A 17,030-nucleotide genomic window follows, 5' to 3' on the forward strand; every position below is an offset into this window, starting at 1 on the left:
GTTGTTTGTATTAATACATAATGTGTTCATTATATGATTTTAAATGAATTAATTTTTTAAAATTTCTGGTTTTATTTCTAGCATGACAAATATCAAGAGCTATAACCCAGGCAAAGCCTTTTTGGGGTCCTCCAGAGTTTTTAAGAATGGAAAGGGGTTCTGAGACCAAAAAGTTTGAGAACAACTTGCTCAAACCATGTTAGAAGTATTTGTTCTTCAAAGGCTGCATAGATCTCAACAGTAAAACATCTGGATCTGGAGCCTTTATAAATGGGGGTCTATAATCACATTGCTTTCTCTCTGTTCTATTTGCTTATTTAAGTTTTCTACTCTTTCTTGGTTAATTGTGATAACTTAGATTTTTGCTAAGAAATCATCCATTTCTTCTAGGGTTTCAAGTTTATTGCCATTGAGTTGTAGGCAGTATTTCTCACATTTCCTTCAAGTACTTTTGCATTCTTGGTTATTTCTTCTTTCTTTCTTTCTTTCTTTCTTTCTTTCTTTTTTTTTTTTTTGAAACAGAGTCTCATTCTATCACCCAGGCTGGAGTGTAGTGGCGCGATCTTGGCTCACTGCAACCTCTGCCTCCTGGGTTCAAGTGATTCTCCTGCCTCAGCCTCCCGAGTAGCTGGGATTACAGGTACGTGCCACCACACCAGCTAATTTTTGTATTTTTAGTAGAGACGTTGGCCAGGATGGTCTCAATCTTCTGTCCTCAAGTGACCTGCCCATCTTGGCCTCCCAAAGTGATGAGATTACAGGTGTGAGCCATGGCACCCAGCCTCCTTTCTTAATCTAATCTCTTTTTATTCTCTTTTTTAATTTATTCTCTTTTTCTCTTGACCTCCCTCTTTACTTTGTTTTATTTCAAATATACCACTAATAAAATGGTATAAAAGATTTGGGAGAAAGAGAATAGAAAGACAGATAACAGCAGATAAGAAATGGCACAGAACAAGAAAAGGGCACTGGCTATGGTATATGGGCTACCCCCCATCTGATCACTGTGAGTGTTCAAGAAAAAACGATGGCACTGGGGGTTGTCAGCTGGTGTCAGTCTCAGCCTGGGCATCATAGGGCTGACTGATATTTGCAGATCTACCAGGATCCAAGATCTTCTCACCTTTAACATTCTTTTCTGTTTTTTTTTTTTTTTTTTTTTTTTGAGATAGTTTCACTCTTGTCACCCAGGCTGGAGTGCAGCAGCGCGATCTCGGCTCACTGCAACCTCCACCTCCTGGGTTCAAGCCATTATCCTGCCTCAGCCTTCCGAGTAGCTGGCATTACAGGTGCCCGTCACCACACCTGGTTAATTTTTGTATTTTTAGTAGAGACGGGGCTTCACCATGTTGGCCAGGCTGGTCTTGAACTCCTGACCTCAGGTGATCCACCCACCTAGGCCTCCCAAAGTATTGGGATTATGGGCATGAGCTACTGTGCCCGGTTCAAATTTTAACATTCTTACATTCAATTCTGTTGGCGTTACCAGACTTGGACCAGGCCAGGGAGTAACTCTCATTAGCTATATCCACAAAAATAACTGATGTAAAAACTAGAATGCCAGTTTAATAATTCCCTACCAAATGGACAAGCATATCCATGAGTCCAGAACAAAGCATTTCTTTATGTTGCGAGCGAACGGTTGTGTTTCTTTGGGAATCCTCTTGGAGATGCATCTGTAAGGAAATGAGGAAGGCTGGGTTTGGCAGAGGGAGAAGCTGGACTGCAAAGAAGTTGCAACTGAGACCTTCTGTCATGCTCCAGGGGCGCTCGCTGGAGCTAGATAGAATGACCCTTTAGAGTAGAGGTGAGGCAGTGGAGTCAGGCTTTTGAATCTCCACATCAGTCATTGGTTGTGGATGCCCCTTGGAGCTGTGGTAACCTTGGCTGAGGTGGGTCCCTGCAGCTGAGACTGGTCCTTGCCGCCTGGGGTCATGCCAGTGCAGGGTGTAGCTGTGTGCCCTCAGCAACCCTTGTTCCCAGCAGATGGGGGACAGGTGCATTGGCCTGAAGAGAATATCTGAATCACTATGGTGGTTGTAACATATTGGTTGTAAGATGCATCCTGAATTCAGAAACATTAAAATATAGAAAAAAAAAAAGAGCACCTTAAAAATGCCAAAATATGGTAGAAGGATTCAGTGGTATTTTTTGGGACCGGGATACAAACCAGACTCTAGGAAGAACCAGATTAGAGAATTGGAGATCCACGGGGGAGGGCCCAGGGATTATTCTTCATGGTTTACTCTTCATGTGTCTTCTTGCAAATCTATTTCACTCTTTTTTCTTGATATTCCAAGTTTCTTTGCTAAACAATTTTCTGGTAACCAACCAATATGGGAGGTGGATCATGGTCAGTGCTGTGCTGGACATATTTAAAATATGGCCTCTTGGGGGAAAAAAAAGGTGTGCACATATATTCATATAATTTTTACTGACATAAAGCATGCAGAGGACACAGTTTATAAATGATAATAAACTGCACAATACTCTTTATTGTAAATTCTGTATAGCCCATTGATTCTCCCAGAACGCTGTCATTGATTTTCACAACACTCCTGCATCCCTAGCCAACCTATGGTTATAACTGATGAACACATCCAGCTCTCTCTGACATGAATGCTGGCTGATATTTTGGCTTCAATCAATGTATAAGACAAAAGTGAAACAACGAAGATGTATGTCAGAACTTCACTTGTTTGTCAATGACAGGAGTGACTCAGTTGAATCAGATGATAGTTTTCAAATACTAGAAGACTATTTCCTCATTTTTTTGGTCCTATTTACTAAGTAATGGCTACAGACACAATACTTTTACATTTAATTTTTCTTTGGGAGACCGAGGCCGACAGATCACTTGAGGCCAGGAATTCAAGACCAGCCTGGCCAACATGGTGAAACCCCATCTCTACTAAAAATATAAAAATTAGCCAGGTGTGGTGGCGCATGCTTGCAGTCCCATCTACTCGGGAGGCTGAGGCACAAGAATCGCTTGAGCCCAGGAGGTGGAGGTTGCAGTGAGCCGAGATTGTGCCACTGCACTGTAGCCTGGGTGACAGAGGGAAACTCTGTCTCAATAAATAAGTAGATAAATTTAATTTTTTATCAGTGGTTCTCCACTAGAGAGAGATTTGGTTTCTCAAAGGACATTTGATGATCTAGAGATTTTTTTTTTTTTTTTTTTTTTTTTGGTTGTCACAACTAGGGAAAGGATGTGACTGGTGTCTAATGACATGAGGCCAGGGGCATCCCTCAGTAAGGAATTATGGGGTCCAAGGTTGAAAAACCCTGATCTGTATTGTGAACATTTTCTCTATAAACTTTAAAGTTTAGACAGCCAGCAAAAAAATAGATCAACAGTTTGCCAGTTTCTGTGGTGTAAATACTGCCAGTGTGATGGTTAACTTTCTGTGTCAACTTGACGGGCCTAAGGGATGTCCACCCAGATGCCCAGTAAAACATTATTTCTGGGTGTGTTTGTGAACGTGTCTCTGGCAGAGATTAGCATTTGAGTTGGTGGACTGAGTAATGAGTGGGCATCATCCAATTTGTTGACGGCCAGGAGAGAAGAAGAAGGGGGAATTCTATCTCTCTTTTATTTATTTATTAATTTTTTTTTTTTAGCGATGGGGTCTTGCTATGTTGCCCAGGCTGGTCTTGAACACCTGGCCTCAACAAAGCCTCCTGCCTTAGCCTCCCAAAGTGTTGGGATTACAGGCATGACCCACCATGCCTGACCTGTCTCTCTCTTCTTGAGCTGGACATAGCCTTTTACTCCCCTTGGACATCAGAATTCCGGTTCTTGGGCCTTCAGACTCTGGGACTTATGCTAGCCCAGTCAGCTCAACCTCCCACCTTCCTGTTCTCAGGCCCTCAGACTCCAACTGAATTATACCCCTGGCCTTCCCAGTTCTTCACCTTGCGGATGGCAGATTGTGGGACTTCACAGCTTCCATAATTGCATGCACCAATTCCCATAATAAATCTCTTCTGATAAATACCTATATATCCTAGTGGCTGTTTCTCTGGAGAACCCTGAGTAATACAGTCACTATGGCTGATTTCCAGCTACCAAGGTGGGGTCCTCAAGCCTGGAACTGGGAGGAGGTTGCAGGAGCCACCATTTTATAGTATTTCAACCACAAAGATACAAGTCATAAATAACTCCAAGAGCATAATAGTAAAAATGTAGTAAAATAAGAATTAGGTTCTGTGTATTTATTACCTTCATTTATATTATCATTTACTTGATTACAAGTAAACTCATTTGATATTTAATAATGGCTATGTTTGACAACTGACACAGAATTCTCAAAAATATAACAATTGGCTCTTGTGGGACAGTAGGCACAAGCCCAGTTGAAGTGAAGTGGCTATCACTCTGGAATTAACATTTTAAATATCCTGAGTCTTGGAAGAATCCACTCCATTGCAATTTTAGTTTTCTGGGGAAGGGACTCTGATTGTCCCAGATTGGATCAGTCATTCTCTGTGGTCTAACCCTACAAAGCAGTTTTGTAGAGGTGGCTGGATCCGGAGGGAGCCTGACCCCTTGCCATTAGGAAATTCCCAGAAGCAGCATTACTGGGAGTGGACGGGCGCCCTCCGAGGTGCCTGTGACCGTGCTGCAGATACCACCCACCCAGCCTTCCTGCTCTGCTCTGATTCTCAAGACTCGTGCAGACTGCATTTCAGACTGCAAATGCACTTTTTCCCCCCCAGGGGATGACAAAATAATGTATTAGGTCAGCAGTTCTCAAAATGAGGTCCCTGGATCAACAGCATCCATGTTCCTTGGGAGTTTGTTCAAAAAGCAAATTCTTGGGTCCTACCCCAAGCCTAGGGAAAGATAGTTTCTGGGGTTGGGGACCAGCTGTCTGTGTTTCAAAAAGTCCTCCAGGTTATCTTGAAGCATGTTAAGGATTGAGAGCCACCGTATTGAATCACAGAGCTTTTCTTTGCTGTTTAAGTTACATTTCATCTTTTAGGGCAACAACAAAACAAATCCAGGTGATCCTGATTCAATCTGGCATTTCCCTCCAGTCTCCAGAAATGACACATAATTTCCTAGGATGAGTTACCTCTACAGAGGAATAGCTCATCAGTCCTATACTGATTTTTACTTTTTTCTTTTAGAAGATGACTGATTTTTAATTTCTGCAATTATAACCACATATACACTATTAAATATTACATAATTTAACTTTTTAACTTTTCAAGATCTATTTCTCGATTCCCCAACTAGCTGGCTATCTCTTTGTGGGCAGGGTCTATGTTTTGGTTTAGGTCACAGAAGCTAATGTAGTACAGAGCTCATATATTAGATATTTAAATATTGGATGGAATAACTATGGAAATTTTAAAAATTCTTTGTCTGATCCTTTGCTTTCTTTTATAGGTATTCTTCAAAATGTACCATATACAATGTTTAAAGTAGACATGCTAGAAAATTTATAAATAGTCTAAATAATAATTAAACAGAAAAAGACTGATACCTGAATTTTCCCCCCCATATTATGAGATTTGTACCAAATTGTGGTATAAAGCAGAAAATAAGAATCTCCAATTGTTCTACTGTCCAGATAAAAACTTGATGTTTTGGTACGTTTCCTTCCAATCAATGTTTTATTATGTCTATATGTTTTTGTTAAAAAGCATATGTGTATGCTTTTGTTAAAAAGCAGAGACTATAAGCTATAAAGTTTCATCATTCTACTTTTGGACTGAATATTGTGTCATGGGCATTCCCACTGAATTTTTAAAAACATGGTTTTTAATGATGCCATGTGATTTGGTTGTATGTATAAACCATATTTTATTTAACTGTTCCTACATTTAGAACACTTGGATTGTTTCTAATTTTTCATTTTTATTTGTTATTTATTTATTTTTGTTTTAGAGATAGTGTCTCACTCTGTCACTCAGGCTGGAGTGCAGCGGTGCGATCAATGCTCACCGTAGCCTTGAACTCCTGGGCTCAAGTGATCTTCCTGCCTCGGCTTCCCAAAGTGCTGGGATTACAAGTGTGAGCCTCTGTACCAAGTTCCAATATTTCACTTTTTAAATAACGATTGTGATGAAATGGGATGCATTTTTTTTTTTTTAAATGAATATGGTCTCTCTTAGGGTCAGGGTGATTTGTTCTTTAAAGTATTTCTTTTCTTTTCTTTTCTTTCTTTCTTTTATTTTTTTTTTGAGACAGAGTCTTACCCTGTTGCCCAGGCTGGAGTGCAGTGGCACGATCTTGGCTCACTGCAACCTCTGCCTCCCAGGTTCAAGCGATTTTCCTGCCTCAGCCTCCTGAGTAGCTGGGACTACAGGCACATGCCAACACGCCCGGCTAATTTTTGTGGTAGTGACAGGGTTTCACCATGTTGGCTAGGATGGTTTCGATCTGCTGATCTTGTGATCTGCCCGCCTTGGCCTCCCAAAGTGCTCAGATTGCAGGCGTGAGCCACTGCGCCCGGCCTCTTTTAAGTATTTCTAAATGCTCCTGGATATCTTTTCCCCTCCCTTTTGAATTGAAAAGCTTGCTTGTCAGTTGCTTGTTCAAGTATTTCTCTCTACCACTCTTTGATCTCAGGCCTTAATCAGGATTGAGTGCACATGTTTACATAAACATAGAAATCAACGAAAGTCTAAAATGTAAGAGGAGGCTGTTAACTGTAGCTGGTACCTTCTCTGGTTTGCACTGATAGTTTCCCAGCTGGCCAGCCATCGTGTTCTCTGTAAACCTCCATTGCTGTTACTGTCATCTGTCCTAACCCTTTAGGTTTTTTTTGTGTCTAAGAATCCCTAATCCCTAAATCAGGAAAATGCTAATAAATTATTATTTGCTCATTGAATTAGTGACCTGGGAAACCCATATTCATACAGGAGTGTTGCCATATTTAGTTCAAGGACATTTTCCTATGTTGGCTTATTTCTGGCAAAAGTCAGGTATATTTTATTTTATTTTGTTTTGTTTTTGAGACGGGGTCTTGCTCTGTTACCCAGGCTGGACTGCAGTGGCACGAGCCCCACGCACTGCAACTTCCACTTCCCCGGTTCAAGCAATTCTCCTGCCTCAGTCTCCTGAGTAGCTGGGACTTCAGGCACCTGCCACCACATCTGGCTAATTTTTGTATTTTTAGTAGAGACGGGGTTTCACCATGTTTGCCAGGCTTGTCTCAAACTCCTGACCTCAGGTGATCTGCCCACCTCGGCCTCCCAAAGTGCTGGGATTATAGGGGTGAGCCACCACATCCGGCCTCAGATATCTTTTAGATGAAGTATCACCGACACCCCCCCACCTCCGCCGCCCCGCAAGACTTTCTAAATTGAAAGGAACAATTCAATTGTTCATTTTTTTTGTTTTGTAAAGCATTTTACCCCTTATCAGTTGACCGAACAGAATGATATTTCTTACCTTTTTTGAGTAAGAAAAACAAAACGTCAAATATTGTTCAATTATGATTTAACAAAAACAATTTTTAAACGTGCTTCAATGACATGAAACAAAAAATAAGTCCACTGTAAACAAATGTTAGGGACTTAAAAAATCTCTGACATAATTTTCCTCTTCAATTTAACTTTTTTTCCCTTGGGTTGGACTTAAAAAAAAAAAAAAGGAATTTCTGATTACCTCTCCAATCATGTCACTGAAAAAAATCTTGATTGCTGAACACGTGACCAAAAAAGTGATTAGTCAGCTTGAGGTAAATGCTCAATTATCACCAAGATTGGTAAGCAATCTAAAACAGAGGGAGTGGAGATAAATTGACTTCCAAACTGCCTTAAATGGATGTAGTCGTTTAAGTTCACAGGAAATTTAACAGGGTAGTAATGAACACTGCTCTTTGACTCTATTGTTACAAGTTAGTATTATTATTAAGATTTTTCTCATCCTTTAGTACACTAATTTTGCAAGCAAGTAACTTCAGAAACCCTAATGTAAATTTCCAGTTAATAAAGATCTTGATTTAACTGGCATTATTGAGGTGTTCTTCGAGAAGGCTTTTGGAACGGAACTAGCAGGTCCAGAGGGTACTATTAAGACCCGGGTTTCAGTCCACGTTCACGTAAACCTCTCTACGAGGGCAAACTACAGGCGCCCTGCCGGAGGGCGCCGCCAGGGGGCACTCACACACAGCCGCTTTGGCCACCACAGGCGCCCCGGGGCGCTCTCTTCCCTCCTCTCGCTCATCCCAACTTCCGCCGGAAGCGGCCCTGTCAGTTGTTGTCTTCAGGTGTTTGGGCTTGTTGTACTGTATACTCAGTGGGTTCGCGGCCGCCGGCCGAGTGAGGCTGGGTTCGAGGAGCTGGAGCGGGAAACTGGAGCTTAAATTCTGGCGGTGAGATGGACATTCTGAAATCAGAGATCCTTCGGAAGCGGCAGCTGGTGGAGGACAGGAACCTGCTGGTGGTGAGGACCCTGTGGTCGTGGGGGTCGGGATGGGAGAGTGAGTGTGTGTGTGTCGGGGTTTTGGGGTGAGGGTGACGATACTCAGAGGATTCGGGGCGGGGAAGGGGCTTAGCGAGTGTCCTGCCACTATCCCTGGGAGGCCCCCTTTAGATCCAACCCTAGGCGTCTCACTCTGAGGCTGGAGAATAGAGTCTGGGGCCAGGGAACTTGAGTCCCATTCGTTCTGACTTCCTAAAGCTGGATCAAAAGGAAAACACCTGGGTCTGGGGGCGGGAACCCGAGGCCAATTAACGCCCACGTCCAAAAGCCAAACCAAGAGGAAAATCCTCATCTTCCCATCACTGAGTAGCAGTAGCTCCAGGCTGCTGCTCTCCCCGCATCCTTCCCTTCCCACCGCCTCCCGGATGGGAACGGAACGTGCCGTGCATTGGCCGCGGACCAAACACGGGCCATCCTTTCATCATAGGGCGCCAATTCACCTGTCTTTAGCCACAGGACCAAACCCTTCATCCGGATAAGGGGTAACTGTTAGGGACCTCAGAAGGAGTACCTAAAACCCAGAAAACTTTGTAACCGGGGCCTCGAGCCGGGCCCACTCGCACCCTATGGAGTGCTATCTCACGTTAATAAGTCCCTGCTTTTGCTGCTTCATTCTTGTGTTTTGTTACTTTCTTTGTGCGTTTTGTCCAATTCTTTGTTCAAAACGCCAAGGACCAGGACAACATACACTCACAGCCTTCCTTCCGGTAACTACTCGGGAGCCTTAGGGATGCAAGTGTGGGAACTGCAGGAAAACCTGAGGCTTTGGCTATTTCCCCCCGAGTGACCCTGTTCCCCTCCAGTTTACCTAATTGACCCCTATCCCCACTCCCACCTGTCAGCATTCTTCGGACGTGCCTCAGTTCTCCTGAGAGTTCCCTTCTGTCGCCTTACGTAGGGTTTGTGCCCAATTGAAGCATGGAACGCTGAAATCCCAGCACTTTGGGAAGCTGAGGTGGGCAGACCACCTGAGGTCAGGAGTTCGAAACCAGCCTGGCAAACATGGTGAAACCCCGTCTCTACTAAAAATTCAAAAATTAACTGGGCGTGGTGGTGCGCGCCTGTAATCCCAGCTACTCAGGAGGCTGAGACAGGAGAATCACTTGAACCTGGGAGGCGGAGGTTGCAGTGAGCCGACATTGCACTACAGCACTCCTGCCTGGGAGACAGAGTGAGATACCGTCTCAAAAAACAAAACAAAACAAAAAAAAACGAACAGAAAACAAAAACATTCCTTCTAGCCAGGTGTGGTGGTGTGCACGTCTAGTCCCAGCTGCTTGGGAGACCAAGTCGGGAGGATCGCTTGAGCCCAGGAGTTCAGGCTGCAGTAAGCTATCATCGTGCCACTGCACTCCAGCCTGGGTGAGAGAGCGAGTCCTTGTCTCAAAAAAAAAAAAAAAAAAAAAAAAAAAAAAAAAAAAAAAATTAAGTAAGTAATAGAAGTTCCTTTCTAATAGTAAATCCCAATTTTTAAATTCTATTTCTCCTTCTTTCCTCTTCTTCAACACATGAAAAGTCTGTAGGCCTGCTCTTCACTGATGGGAATGCTAAGACTCTTTTGAAAAGGTACTAAAAAGGGGGAAAAAGAATTACATGATTTAGGAACTTCCTGAAGATGATCTCCCTTACTTTATGGTGTAACAGTGGCGGTTTAAAGCCACTGCCTTGATTCTTGCTAAGGCTTTAGCAAATTTACCATTGCTTTTCACCTACAGTGCAGATGCGAGCAGCAGGCAGATCCGAGCGAGCAGGCAGATAATGCCTTGCTATAGAAAACAGTTTTGACTTCATGAGTCCTCTCAGAGGGTCTTCAGGACCCATAGAAATCTGTGCATCACAGAACATCTGACTTAGATATTTGGACGTTGTGTACAATTGATGTATATGATGTAGTGTAAGTAAATTAAAGTTCTTAGCTTGGTCGATGGCAAATTTCACGATCATTGGAACTTTAAAAACAATTAGAAAGGTGGAGGTAATAGAATGCTGTTTGGTAGGTATGGGGAAAAGCTTGTTCATATTTGTACATTAATGTTTTTATGTCTACTTTAGGGACCTTTTGCTGAGTGGTTGGGAGTATTTTAGGTATTGGAATGCACAGTTGATGTTAGGAAGGGCCGGGGTGTTGAAATCTAAGTGCTTTAAAGGGAAAAGTGAATCACAAAATATTCAGCCCACCCTCAGGGTTCACAACATGAATATTTGTATAATCATGTTCTTCGTCATTGAAGTGGACCAATCTGTAAAAATGATCATTTAAAAAAAATCCTTATATTCTTCAGGGTCATTTATAATTTATATAAACTTTTCCTGGGTGTGTTTCATTTTTTAATTTGGTAGTTGGTTGAATTATCACATAATTCCAGCCAGAAGATAAGATTGATTTTTCCAAGCACAGAGCAGTTCAGACCAACAAAGGGCGTCATGAAATGGGAATTAAAATACTGACATTCAGCCGGGTGCGGTGGCTCACACCTGTAATCCCAGCACTTTGGGAGGCTGAGATGTGTGGATCACAAGATCCAGACCATCCTGGCTAACACGGTGAAACCCTGTCTCTACCAAAAAAAAAAAAAAAAAAAAATAACTGGGCATGGTGGTGGGTGTCTGTGGTCCCACCTACTTGGGAGGCTGAGGCAGGAGAATGGCGTGAACCCGGGAGGCAGAGCTTGCAGTGAGCTGATATTGTGCCACTGCACTGCAGCCTGGGCGACAGAGCGAGACTCTGTCTCAAAAAAAAAAAAAAAACACGAAAAACTGACATTCGTAGTTTCTATTAACAGTAATGTTAGGCATCATGCAACGAATGTTTTCTAATTTAACTTGTACAACAAGTTACCATTATTCCCATTTACAGATGAGGAAACGAAGCTAAGAGAAGTTACATGACTATGAGATTATGCAGCTAGCAAGAGATAGAGCCTGGATTTGAACCCTGGTCTGTTCCTACTTCAAAGCCTGCTCTGTTATCCTGTACAAATAGAATGGATATTTATTCACCTTACAAACATAGAACTAGTTTTGATAGGGCTAATGTAAGAAAGCAGTGGAAAAAGATTAACATGTGATTTATATTTTTCAAAGTGCTATATGCTATCTAATTTGAGCTTCACAACTGTTAATTAGTGCACAAGGCAATGCTGTTTTCATGGATGATGAAATTGAGACTTAGAGGGTTACATGATCTTCTCATACTCCTTTGGCCTGCCAGGATAGATCTCAAGTCTTAGACCAACTTGAGGGTGAGTGCTCTTGCATGATGTAAGGGAACACACACAACTAGGCATCTTTTCTCTTGTGTCCATGGGAAGACAGTCTTTAGATCTGCAGCTCTATCATTTCATGCAAAATAGTTGCTTCATATCTTTTATCTTTCTGCATCATAGTGCCTGTCAGTAACTTTCAGACTTTTTCACTGCCGCGTTCATGGTAATGCATTTATATATATTGATCTGATACGTATGTGAAAAAAGTTTTATGAAATCTTACCACAACCGCAAATGATTTTATCATGTTTTATTCAGTCCTCCTTTTTTTAATCAGTTATTTAATTAGGTTCTTCTTAAGAAATGTAGAACACCAATTTGTGGGGATAAATTCCATGAGTCAGAGCAAACACAGATCGCAGGTGGCCCTGGAGCTGAGGAATAGCTTTGATTTTTGGTAAAATTTGTGAGTCCACAGCTTTCTGATCAATCTCATATTTCTCTTTTTCTGTACTGAAAATCTCAGCTTCCTTGTGTCTGGGCTTCTGTAGCTGCTGCTGCTTGAATAAGCATCAGTGGGATGTTTTGGGATTTTTACATTGCTGATCACAATTTTGGTTGAGGTGGCAATGACAAATTTCTGGTGTTTTCTTGGTAGAGGAACTCGATTGAGGACCAGAGGTTCAGTCACTAGGAACAAGCCACTAGCCAGCTGCTTCAGGAAAACCACCCTCTTGCCTCTGTGGAATCCAGTGAGGATGGTCAGAATGGTCCTGGTGGTAATGCTGGCTCTCAGTTTTCTCACTTGTCAACTGAGGGTTTTGTTTTTTTTTTTTTTTGCCGTGGCTCAACAACTTTTGAGGCACATTTTCAGTAGGAAAATATCTAGGCATTTTATGAAGTTTAACCACCTGGGTACTACCATTCTTGTCACCACCAACCTGTTTTGTAACAGTTGCAAGAACCTTCTTTTTCTTTTCAACCTTAGGCTTAGCGGCTGAGTACTTCCTCTTATACCCGGCCTTTCTGGAATACATAGCAGATGGGGAATACCTGCCAATTCCTCTGACAAGGACAGGATTGCGCTGCAATGGGGTTTCCCCTTCTTGGGCTTCTTAGCTTTGAGGTGACCGTTTTTCACCTTGCCACCAGCCTCAGCCTTCTTGGCTTCGGGTTTCTTCTCTTTAGTATCTGGCTTCTCAACTTTTTCACCCACCATCTTGCAAGATGGGAAAGAACAAGTCCCTTTAATTTTTTAGAAAACACTGGTTGGGGATCAGTAGATTGTTGTCATTACCGCATCTGCAGCTGGAAAACAGTTGTCTGTGTGGTATTGTTCTTCCAGAAAGAAGAGACACCTCATCTTTGGTCATTTCAAGTGGTGTCCCAGCTTTTTGTGGTTAATCCGTGATAGTTGAAACAATCAGTACTTAGCTTGTGAGTGCCTCTTTGTCAAACTGCAGAGAAGTGACTGAGATATCCTCTTACCACCTGTCCTAAAATGCCCTGCCTGGTATAACCACCCTGAGGTAAATGTGGTATCTGCATTGCTAGAACACCAGTGTTTTGGAGCCTAGAATTGGTGAGTCTTCATTTAATGCAAAAACCTCGTGGAAAACCAGGCTGCTTTAGAAACTTAATGGGGAGTAATTAGTAGTTTTACTAGTTGTAGTTATTAGGATGAGCTATGTGTAGAATTTTAGCTTTTTTTTCCTTCCAGTATTTACTGCATCTTTCCTGTATGCAAGATACTACAGTGTGCTGCAATAATAATGCTACAATAATCAAAACAGCATAGTGCTGGCATAAAGACCAACAATTACATCACTAGAATATAACAGAGCACCCAGAATGGAGCCACCCTTACACAATTGTTTGAGTTTTCACAAAGACACCAAAACCAAATGGAAGGAAAGATATTTTCCATAAATGATGCTGAACAACTGGATATCCATACGGAAAGAATAAGCAATAACCCCTAACCCACATTATACAAAATATTCTGAAATGAAGGACCAACAGAAGGAATGGCAGGAGCCAATATGGGAGACATTGGAAAGTAAAATTAGTAAGGAGAACTATATACTAGTTCTAATACATTGGAAAATCTAAGTGAAGTAAATGGCTAAAAAGTACAAAAAAATACAAGAAATAGAAAATCTGAGCAAACCAGTAAGTGAGGAAGACATAAGAAGAATCTGTCAGCTAAGAGAAGACAGTTACTGAAGAAGGAAGGAATGAGCAGTTAAATTGAAGACTGAATGAGATCAGTCAGAGAAGTCCCTTTGGATTTGTACCTTAGACATTATTTATGATCCCAGGGAGGTTTTTTCAGTGAAACAGACTGGATGGCCATATGCTGTGGGGCTGCAAAGAGAAATAGAGGTAAGGAAGTGGACGCGGATTAAACAGTTTAATGTGGTTCTGCTGTAAATGATACCCAGGGCAGAGTCTTGAGCATACTTAAATGATAATTGTCAAGAGCCAGTAGAGAGGGGAAGGATGAATATGTGAAGGAGAAAACAGCATTGATGATGAGAAGTCCCTGAGGAACTGAGGTCTGGAGTAATTGGGAAGGGATTTGCCCTAGACAAAGGAGGGTTTTCTGTTCCTCTGTGAAATGAAAGGACCAAAGCAGATCCAGGTCAGGACTGGAGTTGGGAGGAATTTGGAGGAGTTCCTGACTGGTCACTTCCGTAAAGTGAGATGGTTTAGTCATCCGCTGAAAATGAGGGGAGAATGAAAGGATGGGAAGTTCATGAGAATGGAGACAGTGGAATGGTCAGTGTAGACAATAGGAAAGAAAATGAAATGGATGAATACCCTAGGACCAATAGGCAATGTTGAGGCCCAAGTGGTTTTTGCCAGCATTGTTTTGAGCATGCTGTAGGCGTGGAGAATGCCAAGTGGACTTAAACTTACTGGTCTCAGGTCTCATTCTCAATTATTGATAGCCCCAGAGAGCTTTTATTTACATAGGATACATTTATTGATAATTACTATATTAGAAATTAAAGCCAGGAAATTAAAAAATGTATGTTCCATGTAGAAATGCAATAAACCCATAGTATGCTAACAAATATTTTTATGACAAGACGATATTTGCAAAAACAAACACTTTAGTGAGAAAAGTGACATTGTTTTAGAAATCTCTGGCATATTAGACAGTTGGATTCTATTTCTTCCTCCAATCTGTTGCTGTATGTTGTTTTTGTTCAAGTACATGAAGAAAATTCATCCACAGATAAGTAGTTGGGAAAAGGAGTATTTTAATAGCCTTTTCAGATTTGTGGATATTCTTCTTGATACGACACCAAAACTACACAAGTGGTTTCTTAAAGGGCACTTACAATGTGGATTCTGAAATCATTTCAATGAATTTTTCATCCATTAAAGCCTGCTGATCTATTTTGCTCTTCGATTGGATCTTTTTACCTACATGTGATTTTGTAACATCTTGATTTTGTAATGTCATGGTTCAGTGAGTTATGCGGATCTTCTTAATGTTGACATTTTCATTAGATAATATTTAAAAATCACATTTATTAATATCACCACTGATTTCATTGGAAAAGGCTTCAAGTATTGGGAAGCTATTAAATAGCTCATGGTGCTGGGTACAAGTTGTCCACTTTTCCAGTTCTCAGTTGACACCTGGAATTTTATCATTGGTGGTAAATTCCATCATTGTTTTCTTTTAACTTTAAGCTTCTTTTGTTCAATTCTGAGAAAATGTCTACCAAACACCCAAATCTGACTAATCAAACGATTGCACAAGTGCTTTTCTTTGAGAAAACCATTCTACTTTAGTAAGTAACAGAAGTGCTTTATACATTTTATTTTTTCATGCTGATTATTAAAAGGCTGTGTACTCAAAGGTTGAGATTTAGGAAAATTACACTTTGTCAAGGACGTTCTTAAGAGAAACTAGACTTTATTTTCTTGCAAGTGCATGTTGGTGAAGAATACAGTGACTACTGGTACAGTTTGAAGGCATCGCCTTTATTTATGCTGATGCCAGTAGTCTGCCTTCCCAAATCCTCCCCCCATGTTGCTTTTGGACTGTCAGTGCAAATCTGAGCGCAATGAAAAAGGGGCACATAATGTCTTAGTATATCATGAAAATAAATTTGACCTTGCAAAACCTTTGAAAGAGCCTCTGTGGACCACATTTTGAGATGTTCTAGGCTTGAGATTTTGTTAGGTGTGTTCAATGGAATTGAGACATGGTCATCACAGGTAACATAGTCAAAAAGACTGGACCATGGCCTCCGGCCTGGAGATTTTTTCCTTTCTTTCTACATATCAGCCTTTTCTGAAAGGATACCAATGTGTGTTTGCCAACTTATTTGAAATATGACAATTATATACTACCTAGTCAAAAACAATTTTAGATGCCGAAATAATATTTTGGGAGTGAAGAACTGTAGGTTGGAAGACTAGATCAGAACCAAGGGTTTAAGGACCAGAGTTCTAGCTGCTACTACTCATTCTTGCTGAGTTCTGGGAATGTCACCTAACCTAATTCTCGGCTTTCTCACCTCTAAAAAGGGGTTAATACTATTTGCCCCCACCGTACTCAGGGTAGTTTTGATGTTCAGATGATACCATCGGTTCCTTACCCCAGATAATATCTTCATCTTTATTTCTGTAAAGCTGTGCTTGTTGTGTGGTAGATAAGTCTGGAAATGTTTATTGAGTTAACGGATGAACTTTTAGAAAAACTTTATCCTGAAAGTTTTAAACATAACACAAAAATAAATAAAATTTTATGATGAGCCTCTGCATATCCTTTCCCTGAAACATGCAGCTCTAGAAAATGACGTGTTCTTTTAAAACCAAAATATGATCACACCCAACAAAATTAAAATTAGTTTGTTAATTTTATCAAATACTCTTCTCACATTCATATATTTTCCAATTGAATTAAAATACCTACATACATTTGCTTTTACAGTTGGTTTTTCAGTCAGGTCAACATGAAGTTCGATCCTTGAATTTGCTTATTATGAATCTTGGTTTCTTTTAATGAAGAACATTGTCATTTTCTCAACTTCGCCGATTTTTTCCATGCCATTGACTTGCCGGAGAAACTGGGGCTAGTTTTGTAAAATGTCTTTGACTTGTCTGATTGCTTCCTGGCATATTGACACCTAGTTAATTCTTCTGTTCCCTACATTTAACAAGAACACTTCCTAGACGATGGCTGGGTAATTCCTGTAGTATAACATAGGTGATACATAATCTCTTACTGATGTCAAGCTTGAACATTGGGTTCAAATGGTGGCAGGCTGATCTTTCCATTGTCACCAGCGGCTTTTTTCATAAGGTTTTAGCATCCATTGATGATCACTGCCTGAGTGAATGAGCTTTGGAACTAT

At 41.1% G+C, this 17,030-nt stretch overlaps 1 protein-coding gene and 1 pseudogene across 2 annotated transcripts in view; one reads left to right on the forward strand and one right to left on the reverse strand.

Moving 5' to 3' along the window:
* Positions 1 to 8,198: 8,198 nt before the first annotated feature.
* Positions 8,199 to 17,030, forward strand: part of PRPF18 (pre-mRNA processing factor 18) — a 45,386-nt gene continuing 36,554 nt past the window's right edge. For both annotated transcript variants that reach the window (XM_005564654.5, XM_005564655.5), the window contains exon 1: positions 8,199 to 8,404. In XM_005564654.5, coding sequence (XP_005564711.1) covers positions 8,339 to 8,404 — 66 coding nt within the window. In that variant the 5' untranslated portion in view covers positions 8,199 to 8,338. The remainder of the gene's footprint in view (positions 8,405 to 17,030) is intronic.
* On the reverse strand, positions 12,006 to 12,886 carry LOC102128644 (large ribosomal subunit protein eL6 pseudogene; annotated as a pseudogene).

This window comes from Macaca fascicularis, chromosome 9 (genome assembly GCF_037993035.2).
Source record: "Macaca fascicularis isolate 582-1 chromosome 9, T2T-MFA8v1.1".
Classification (NCBI taxonomy): Eukaryota; Metazoa; Chordata; class Mammalia; order Primates; family Cercopithecidae; genus Macaca; species Macaca fascicularis.